General features: G+C 38.7%; 1 protein-coding gene across 1 annotated transcript; it reads right to left on the bottom strand.

Moving 5' to 3' along the window:
• Positions 1–336: 336 nt before the first annotated feature.
• Positions 337–7,767, bottom strand: BTF3 (basic transcription factor 3). Its single transcript, XM_007943337.2, has 6 exons — positions 7,636–7,767; positions 7,229–7,297; positions 3,309–3,422; positions 2,743–2,944; positions 1,218–1,274; positions 337–383 (listed from the first exon to the last, which is right to left on the bottom strand). The coding sequence occupies exons 1-6, from the start codon at positions 7,765–7,767 to the stop codon at positions 337–339; spliced, it is 621 nt and encodes a 206-aa protein (XP_007941528.1).
• Positions 7,768–10,984: the final 3,217 nt, after the last annotated feature.

Below are 10,984 nucleotides of genomic sequence, written 5' to 3'. Positions count from 1 at the left end.
ACATGTCAAAATTAGCCTTCTAGAAATGATTTTGCTGTCTGTGTATAAATCAGTGTCAATGAAATAAAAAATAAAACCATATACTAGGCAAAGAACTTTATTAACCTGTTTCAAATCTTACTCCTAGGCTTCTTCAGCTTAATTGGCTGCAAAGAATGAATTATGTATAAGCAAAAACTGAAAAGAGCTGCAATGTCCAAAAGGCTTGGGCTTAAAAATATGAGATCTAGATTTTTATCAGATCCATAAACAAAAACAATTTTAAAAAGCAGTCATAATATAAAATAGCAGCTCCAAGTAACTTCTTCAAGTTTATTTTCTTCAGAAGTTGGCAAATCAGTTTGCCTCATTCTTGGAAGCTTCATCAAAATTCTCCACAAGATCTAAAAAAAAGAAGAAAAAAAAAAAAAAGAAAAAGAAATGAAACTTAGGGGAAAAAAAACAAATCTACAAATAACTAGCAGATATTCTAAAGTTAAATGTTAAATCAGGGTACGAATTTAATTAGACCATTTGTTTTTATTTCCAGTGAGACCACTATCCATCTGGCATATGCCAATAATTTGCCAATCATAGAAACAGTGTACTTAGGAAATATGTATATACCAGCTGTGTTCGGCCCCTTTCCAAAATTTAAAATTAAGCAAAGTAATATTGATGAACATGGGGGTAGAACCAAAGAATAAAATGATACAATTCCCAAGTTTCCCTGGGTTCCTAAAGACACCTATGCACAGCAGGAATATTTATGAACTTTGTGATTCTAAATACTTCTTCTGCAACAAAGTAAATTATCGAGTAACAGTTGAGAGAGAAAAATGCCTCGTGATCGTCTAACGTTATTCTACTAAAAATTTTAGAATAGTTATATCCCAAGATACTTGAACCATTTCTCCATGCCTCTTCACGAAATCTCAAAAATAGGAAAAAAAGGTCAGGTATGATATGCAGGTACTTACTGAGATCATATGTATATACTTATTAACTCAATATTTAAGGTTAGATATCTACACCTCGCTGGAATCTCAAGGAATAAACAAGACAAGTCTACAAATTTAACTCTTAGCTAAAAAACACTACATTATTTTTTCCCTGAGTCCCACATTTCCCCTTCTACCCCACCTCCCATGTAGGGACATTCTTTTCCATAGTGTGAATATTCTTTATCCTTCATTGCTAAGGTTCTCTATAGTTTAAACACAAGTGAGGGTTCCTACCTGGAACTTCATCATCATCATCCTCTCCAGTAGCAAGTGGTGCTTTTCCATCCACAGCTGTGAGAAGGAAACATAGATGTTATTCACATGTTTATGTAAGGCTTCAATAAACATTAACTAAGAGGTGACAGCCAAGTATTTTTACAACTGTATTCATAAGGAGGACAGTGCCATTTGGAATTTCATTTATACTAATATTCTGATGTCTACAAAATGGACTGGAACACTAGTTAATAGCCAACAAACCAAATTCCACACCCATCCTTTTAATCCCTCTGAGCCCCAATAGGCCCTGAGGTAGTGTGAGAGCCAATAGGAAGCCCCCAGGGTACCGGTAGACCCACATACCAAATTATGGCAAGACTTATTTTGGGAAGCATATGTAGAGGTTGTTTTTTCAAATACTCTGCTGCCTTTGTGCACTACTATCAATCTGATGTCTGTAATAACACATGGCATAAGATATGTGCTCAAACATGTACTGGGAGGGAAAAAAAGATTGAAAAATTAAAAGCATCTTTGGAAAGCACCCACTTTCCTTCCATTGCACAAGACAGTAAACTATACTCCAGAGTCATGAGACCTCACAGTACCAGCCCTGGAAGGATTTCAATGGATTACTTCAAAAGCCTACTTTAGTTGTAAAAGCCTAAGATGTTCTAGAACCTCTTATGTCTTTCAATATGACAATAAAAACATAAATGGAAGCAGTGAGTCAACGCCTAGAAAAACACGAGTGACTAAATGGTAAGGCTCTGATTTGCCTCTGCATTCCTGTTCTTCAAAATCTTTATCAGAAGGCCTCAGTGTAAAGTCACTACATCCTCTGATGCACATTTGTTCAACTACACTGTCTTCTGCCCTGAATAAAATCCCCATCATACTGTAATTAAAAACCCAGAGCACTGGAAAGGCATTTCTTAAAAAAGATTTGATACTATCAATTGTATTGACATTAACTGGAGACATCTGATAATTAACACAAATACATTTTTTAGAAACACGTTCATATGTACATATGTTCTTCTCATGATCTTTTTGTGTGTAGAGTACAACTACACCATAGGGTTTTCAAGGCTGCGTCCTTTTGCAAGCAGCTTGCCAAGCCTGGTCTTTCAAGGTGCCTCTGGGTGGGTTCCAGCTGCCAACCTTTACAGCTAGCAGTCAAGAATTTAACCATGTGCAACCGTGCAGGGACTCAAGACTAATGCATTAAATTACAAACTCCAAGTATTTATCAACAAAGCAAAAAAAAATTTTATTGTTTCCAACTAATTAAGGTAAAATTGTTTTAAAAAGTCTCTGATCCAAAGCAAGACAGCTAGTAGAAAACAAGCATTCCACTGAATCAAGTATCATCATCACAGCATACTAAATTATCAAACACATTAAGAACTTGTTTGAAATTAGCTGAACAACCAAGTTTTTAGAGGAAAGTTTGCATTTCCAAATTCAATATTCACTTTGTACCAGAAACACGGTGCTATGGGGTAACCCCTGGCAAAGTCACTATTAGGAAACTCACATTGTTTGGGCAGAGCTTCAGCCAGCCTTCTTAAACTAGTCAGACTGTCTGCACCAAGCTGGTTTAAGATGCTGGGGAGCATTTCTGTCAGCTGCTTTGTCTCAGCATGGCCGGTAATGGTGAAAGTGTTCGCTGCCAGAGATGCCTGAACTTTAGGATTGTTAAAGTGGATCACTGTTCCTTGGTTTGTAAACATGTTCACCTGCAAAGAAAGTCTTAAAAATTAGCAACACCTACTAAATCCCCTTTAAAACTAAACATAGTTTTATTAAATAAAACTGAAGCCCAGCTACCTCTAATCTAATACTTCACTGTGAAGCACTTTATCACAGAATGAGGTAAAGTGGCAGGTGAAATTTTACCCAGAACGGAATGTGTGCTCTAATAGCTTTCACACTCAGCACTCTCCCCAATATTTGTTAAAAGGGTAGGAATACATCTTAGGAACTTTGTCTAGAGCAACAGGAAAATTTCTGCTGGAAGCAGAGTTAAAATTCGATGTCAGACATGGAGATTTTTATTTCAGCCAAATCTTGTTTTATGAAGAAATAAAATTTGACACTTACCTCTTCAATACCAGAGATATTGTTTACCCCCAATTTCTTTAAGGAGAATTGAAGTTTTTTATCATCTGCTGTAGCTGTTCTATGAACGACCTTCTTCTTTCTGCGAGCAGTTCCCTAAAGGGAGACACGACAATGGTACGTTTACACCTTAAGATACACATTTTCAAATGGCAACAGTTCCTACTTCTTTTCTGACCTTGGTCTGTATAAGAAAATTATCATAACCACAACTTTTATGCACCTGGAAGGTTAAGGCAAAAATGGAAGTAAAAAGAGAAAACAGAAAGGAACTGGCTACAAATTTTTAATAATATCTTCTAAAATTTTAATTTTGTCAAATATAAATTAATGATCTTATGAAAGTCCTAAAACCTCATTTGGAAACACCACCTGCAACAGTTTTAACATTAATTAAAGAAACATCCAAATTACTACTCACAGGTAGGCAGTATTATGATATAATACATAATAATATGAGTCTGAATATAGGCTTCTACAGCACCCAGGAGTAAAATCTGAAGTTCTTATCTTAGCTTACAAGGCCCACATGATCTCCCCAGTCCCTATTATTGTCATGCTTGACTGCATATTCTCATTCAGTCAAATAAACCTCTCTGCTATTCCTTAAACAGGTCAAGCAGGTTATTACCCTAGGACCTTTGCACAAATCTTCCCTCTCTTCCCTAATATCTGCATGGCTCTCTGCTTCATGCAGATATCTGCTCATCTGTCACCAAGTTAGACTGGCCTTTTCTACCCATCTGATGCAAAATAGCAACTCCTACACTCACTCATCTATCATGGTTTGTTTCATTATAACCTTTATTACTGTACGAGACAAAATACATTTTACTGTCAGTGCCCCCTCACTAGAATGTAAACTCCTTGAGGGTTTCTGCTGTTTGCTGCTATCAACTCAGTATCTAGAACAGGATCTGGCTTATTGAAGGCTCTCAATAACATGATAAACGAATAAACAAGCTTCAAGAAAACTAGTAGCCTCTTTTGCCTATATGCCAAGTCTCCAATCTTCCTCTTTTCAAATCTAGCCTATAAACTTTTGAACCTATGCCAATATAACTATATCCTTTTCCTACTTAAAACCATTTAATAACTCTCTCCCAAACTCCCTCTCATGAAGGCTAAGCCCTTCACATGGTACAAGAGGCTTTTCATGGAAAAGCTATCATTTATCCACCTCTTCAGCTTCACAGCATCTCCCAATGCCCCTCCAATCTCTATTCTCCCTTTAAAACCCTGCTCAAATCATTACCACTTCTGTGATTCATTCCCTATCTCTGTAACTACCCACTCCATACAACTTATTTATATTCTTAGGATCCAGCATTTGTTGTTGTTGTTATGTGCCATCGAGTCAGACCCGACTCATAGTAGACCCCTCCTTGGGTTTCCAAGGCAGTATCACTACGGAAGTAGATTGCCCAACCTTCCTTCAGAGGAGTGGCTGGTGGGTTTGAACCACTAGCCTTCTGGTTAGCAGTCAAGTGCCTTAGGCACTACGCTACCAGAGCTCCTAGGATCCAGCATAGTAAGGGCTTAAATGCATTATAGTTTAACTTAAGAAAACATCCACAGCAAGAACAACAATAAAAATACTGGTTACCACATCCCTAAAAAACTTTAAGAAAATCACCTTACTCAGGTAGATTTGTATCCAGAGAGTCCTCTCCAAAAAATTTTAAGAAACTATTTACCAGAAGATTCTAAAGACAAAAACCAGCACCCTTTCCATAGGTTCCAATTCTTCACATATGAAGAATTCAGTCCTTACCGAAGTAATTGTTACCAATGATGCTCTGACCAGATAGTGAAATAAAGGGCCTTTATACCATTTACCACTAAAGTATTCCACTCTTAAAGTTTTGTGAAATGCAAAACTAGCTAACCTACTTTTATATCCCATAAAAAATAGGTTAAAAGGTATAGAAAATTATGCTTCCATATTCCCACGACTATAGAAATGCTCCCTACATCACTAAACAAGCATTAAGATGTTGTAAGATTCAAATCTTATTCCTACATCATCTTTAAGTATGCTTAAGGAAACTTCAACAGTGTTTACACTACCCTCCAGTGATGCCTCTCAAAAGTTAAACCTAATAATCAGAGTTAATGACAAAAAATGCACACAAGAACATCACTCGGGTTATTGCTTCTGAAATCTGTATTAAAAGTAATGATGACTTAAGACGACAATAAGAACATTCTAACAATGACCCACAAATATGAGTTTTTGTGGCACCTGAAGGCCATACCCAGCTTGTTAACAATTGCTAAAAAGCAATTTATGTTTGTTAATGTTTGTGTTTGTTGTCAATTAAAAGCATTGCTTTTTAGGCTAAATACAGTCCAGAGTAATTTTTTATTTTTTATTTTTTTAGGATATTTGAAGATATCGTTAATGTTATGTGTGGATTGTTAATGTTACATGTGGATCTTGAAAACTATTAGCTTCAGTAGGGAAATAAATAAACAAATAAATAAAGATCAGGATAAATTCACTATTGCTAAAGTCCAGTAGTCACAAATGTAAGGTCTTATTATTTAGGTCTAAGTACAACTTTTGGCTATCTCTTTACTTGAAGAGAAATGGTTAAAATTGAGAAAATAAGCAATAAACTTGTACTATGAAAGCTTTACAAGTTTTATCAAGTAAAGACATGCTCTGTTCCAACAGGTTACCACACCTTGTTAAATACTAGGAATGTGCTAGCATGATATAAAACACAGCGAGTGTACTTTTGGTTTAAGTAAGTTACTTGAAGAAACCCATCAAGTTCATAAAAGAAAGCCCCTGAAGATGATAAATATCTACCAGGTAAAACCAACTAATCCAATATTGATCATTTAAAACACTAATCATTTCACTCCCTCAATTTTAGCATAATTACAAAATTAAGAAATGAAAGACATCTACTTAGGTAATATTTTCAAATCTATAGCCCCAGCTTTTAAACTCCAAGATGTACCTATGTGAACGATATCTTCAAATATCCTAAAAAAAGTAAAATTACTCTGGACTGTATTTAGCTCAAAAAGCAATGCTCTTAATTGACAACAAACACAAACTTCAAACTTTAATTTGAAGGAGATGAAACTTATCAACAAATTAAGAATTCACATAATAATATTCAAATGTATACAGTGAAACCTGTGACAGCCAAAAACTCCAAGGGACTGCCTTTTGTTTCCAGGTCTTTTTTTCCCCCATTGACAGGGTGAAGTCTTACCATTTTTCTATCACTTGTTTTAGTGAACAGTGTTTGAGATTCCTCCTCTGACAGGTTTCCACCTTATGTTTCCACTTCCCTGAGTTTTACAATAAACCGTTGACATTGAGTCAACTCCGACTCCCAGAGATCCTAATGGACAGAGTAGAACTGCCCCCACGGTGTTTCTAAGCCTGTAAATCTTTAAGGAAGGAAACAGCTCCATGTTTCTCCTGTAGAGCAGTTGATGGTTTCAAACTGCTAACCTTTCAGTTAGCAACGGAGTGCTTTAACCACTGCATGTGCGCATAAATAAAGCAAGCATCAACTTCATGCAATTTAGGCTACAGTAAGCCACGGGGTGATGTCTACAATGATAAGCTAACTGAATTGACACATTTTCTTACTAATTAGCAAACATTTATTCTACTTCAAGCATTGTAACACTTTGAAAACACAAATATTGTTACATAAAAGCAACGGTTTCAGTTTAAGTTTCCTTTAATCTCGACTTGGGTGTTTATAAACAGACAACTGATTCTGTCTACAGTGTATCTATCTCGCCCACCCCACCCCCCATTTTGCTACCTCTGTGAATTACGCTTGACGGGAAAAGTGACAAGTAAACGCTATTAGAAATGGGGGGGAAAAAAAAACCTTAAAACGAGTCCCCAGAACATTAAAACTTACTTTTCCACCAATGCGCACTTGTGCCTGCAGTTTGGCGAGTTTCTCCTGATTCATGATTGTTTCTTTCATCTAGAAAAACATGAAACCCTCAGCGCGGATAGGTCTAGCTCAAGCTGGCATTCCACGCTCATTATTTCCCAAGACACCACCAGAGGAGTGAATGTCCCACAGAGGCCGAGGCCTGGATCTCCGAATCCACCCCGCAAAGCTCCCAATTTCAGTTTCGGGGCAGCCCAAAGAACCCCCCACATATACCCTTCCCCTAGAGCGCCCCGCTCTTTGCAGCCGGGGAACAAGGGCTCTAACCCAAGCTGGTCAGCACCCCCGCCCCCCATCCCCGGCCTGGCCTTGCCTTGGCCTAGCCAGGGCCCGCCCGGCCCAGCCACTCTCAGCAAGCCTCGTGGTACCTGAGGCTCCTGTCCTCGGCTTCCGCCGCGAGGTGGAGGGAGAGACGGCGTCGCCTCGACCCCAGGGCAGCCGCCCCTGGCTCGACCTCGACCCCGAGAGTCAGGCTGAGTGGGTGCGCCTGTCCGTCGCATCGCCTTCCTCTCCTCAGCCCTGTCCCTCCCTGTATCGCTCCTTTCGGGAACTTCCCGCCCCCGCTCCCGTCCTCCTCCCACGCCGGCGTCCAGAGCCTTTTTGTACCTTGTCGGAGCGGAAATGGGGCCGCGCGGGGGACTAGGGCTGGCGCTCAGGGGGTCTTTGGCAGACCAGCTGAGATTAGGTGCACACACGCGGGGACGCAAGATGGCAGCTAGAGGGAGGCCGGAAGTGACCCAATGCCACTTCCCCCAAAAAGTCAGGAAACTGACTTCGCCGCGAGCTCAGCGCCTCGGTGCGCACGCGCGACCTTGCGCCATGGCGATTGTGACGGTCACGGGCGTCCTCTTGTCTTTTCAGTCCAGCGGCGACAAACTCTGGGCTGAAGGCTCCACAAGTAGCACTGGTAAAGGCTACAGAAAGGTCAGAAGCATGGTTCTTTGCACAGTTAAGATTGAGTAAGTCTGCCCGGTCTCCATTGGACCCTGATCCCGAAATTCTTTTCGCTCTGAAGAAAGTGCCAGTTCGCGTTTCCGGGAAACGCCTAGGACTCCCGTGGTGTACTCATCTTTTTGTTGCTTTCCGCTTCCTGGACTCTGTAGATAAAGGGATCATCTGAATGTTTTAGAAATTCTCCTTCAGCCGGAATGAGCCTCCACCAAAACGTCAAGAACAATGAAGCTAATTATGTTTTCCAAGATGAAGTGGTTTGGCACATTGTGAGACTCTATGAATTTGTTTAGAATGCATCCCCGAATCCTTCGCCTACCTCAAAAAAGCTATTCTGTAGAGTCGGGGATGGGACCTGGTAATTTGCGTTTCAGCAAATTTAGCAGTTGGCTGACGACCTTATTCCAGTCTACGTGATTACCTCGTTTCTCTTGTTCTTTTAAACGGGCAAAAAGTTGACTCCTTGGTATCAATTTGGCGTAGATTTGACAATTAGCGATTGTACAAGCTTTAAGACAATCTAACAAAACTGCTAATATTAAAAGTGGCAATTTAATAAAAATGCTAACTCAACACTCTTTTGTGGTTGTAACTATGAAATGCTTTTGCCTAATCAAAAACGAATCCAAAATCTTGGACAGAATACAATTTGTATAACAAGAAAACTCTTGTGCAGATTCCAATTTTGTTTTTCAATACTTTACACATGTAACTAATGTTACAACTGTGATGTCCCATTAAGATAACTGGTGAGGATAGTTGTATTGCTTTTTAGGATAATGTAACAGTTGATATTTTCTCAGTTGGAAACAGTGTTGCTTCTATTATTAAATATGAGTCAAATTTAATATAGAAAAAGGTATTTGTTGTGTTAGGCTATGTAGGTCACTGTCCTAAAGATGAATTTTGAAATGACTGACAACTATTCTGTGCTATGGAGATAATACAAAATATGGAGAAATATTGCTCTTTTTAAAGGATTGTATATCTTTGTTTCTGGAAAAAATTTTTTTCCCTTGTGTGACACTTGGAACATTTGAAACTTCCCTGGTCATCTCATGTTTTCTGAGCTTTTACATAAACACAAGCTTCTACATATGTAACTTGTTACCTGACTAACCTTTTTTTACACTTATTTTCAGAAAACATTCCAGGTTATTTTTTATTTTCTCCTGCTTCACACTTTTCTCTTGTTACTTTTAAGACTTGCATCTTGTTGGAAATCATAGTAAGATTATACCTAATAATAAAAAAAAAAAACCTCACTGCTGTCCAGTCAATTCTGACTCTTAGCGACCCCTCCTTGGGTTTCTGAGGCGGTATCTCTATGGAAGTAGATTGCCCAGTCTTCCTTCTTAGGAGTGGCTGGTGGGTTTGAACCACCAGCCTTCTGGTTAGAAAGAAGTAAATAAGTTAATAGATTTAGCACTTAGTAGTAAGAAAAGAAAATTTTGATTTTTGATTCCATTAGCTGTTCTGCTTATTTTGTGCATGGTCAGGAAGTTCTGATTCTGCTAATATTTGTAGACAGGTCTTTTAAAAAACAACTGATGGGATTTTTTTTTGTTGTTACTTCTTCAAAATGTTACTAAGTTGAGATCTTAGCTGAAGCATAGCAACAGAGTCTCACCGACTGCCTTTTCCCATGTACTCTCAGTCTATAGCAAATGTGAATAACTTCCTCCCACACATGACTGCTTTTCTTAAACAAGCCTAAGAATCATTTACTCAGCATTCAAGATGGCTTTGGTCAACAGACTTGGCAAGAAAGGTGAAATCTTTTTGCCCTCCTTGGTTTATAGTTTATGATCTAATCAAAATCCAGAAATTGCTTTCACTTATTACCTGGACTTTAGTCCGCTTCAGCAGGAGCAAAATATTCACTTTATATTATACTTATTTTATTATGGGCCATTGAGCCCCATTCTCCCCACCCCACACATACAGGAGGTATTGGGAAATCACTCAGGTTGAATGTTCCCATGCTTTTTAGTTGTTTCATGATCTCGCTGGCCCTTGCCTGGTGGCCACAAGGGACGTTTTATTTCTAAACCTACTTGAACTCCTTCTGACACCCCTACCTTATCAAATAGTGCCTACACATCATTTGGCTCTCGGTTTTTAAATATTTCAGCAAACCTTTCTCTGACACCTGCAAACCCATTATACCACTTAGCCATCATAACTGTTTTTAATTGTATTTTCTTAGATGCAAAGGAGAGAATGAAAATGAGAATTTTAAGTTAATGGAAAATTAAACTAGGAGTCTAAATAATAATTTCCCACTTGGTTAATACTAACCACTTGTTCCTTGATCATTTGACTCTCACAGTAATCTTAGATACTTCCCATTTTACTGGTGATGGAACTGACACTAGAGGGCCAAAAGGTGTGAAGATAGATGCAAACAACTTCATCTTCACTCCATCTACTGACCTATAGGTATCTGAACCTATAAATATTGCCTTCACTCCTGTTACACATAACAGAAATATTCTACCTACTTGTTCTTTTGCTTATGATATTTAGGACCGTCATTCTTTTGTTATTTTCTCGTGTATCTGTTTTTCTCCTTTTCATTAAATCAATCTGCCAGTAACTGATATGCCTTCATGTTGTTAGATGCCATTGAATCGCCTCCGAGTCACAGTAACCGTATGCACAACAGAATGAAACATGGCTCAGTCTGCACCATCCTCACAATCCTAGCTGTGCTTGAGCCCATCATTGCAGCCAACATGTCAATCCATGTTGTTGAGGGTCTTT

This window comes from Orycteropus afer, unplaced genomic scaffold (assembly GCF_000298275.1).
Source record: "Orycteropus afer afer isolate SDZICR_OR568_19922 unplaced genomic scaffold, OryAfe1.0 scaffold00104, whole genome shotgun sequence".
NCBI lineage: Eukaryota > Metazoa > Chordata > Mammalia > Tubulidentata > Orycteropodidae > Orycteropus > Orycteropus afer.
This window is presented reverse-complemented; position numbering and strand designations above follow the sequence as displayed.

What these genes read in the sequence shown, in the direction of transcription:
- BTF3 (XM_007943337.2), bottom strand. Translation starts at nt 7,767, where the DNA reads ATGCGACGGACAGGCGCACCCACTCAGCCTGACTCTCGGGGTCGAGGT. An exon ending in GCCGAGGACAGGAGCCTCAG is followed by an intron (nt 7,298 to 7,635) that starts GTACCACGAGGC and finishes ATGTTTTTCTAG; the next exon opens with ATGAAAGAAACAATCATGAA. An exon ending in TGATGATGATGAAGTTCCAG is followed by an intron (nt 384 to 1,217) that starts GTAGGAACCCTC and finishes TCTTTTTTTTAG; the next exon opens with ATCTTGTGGAGAATTTTGAT.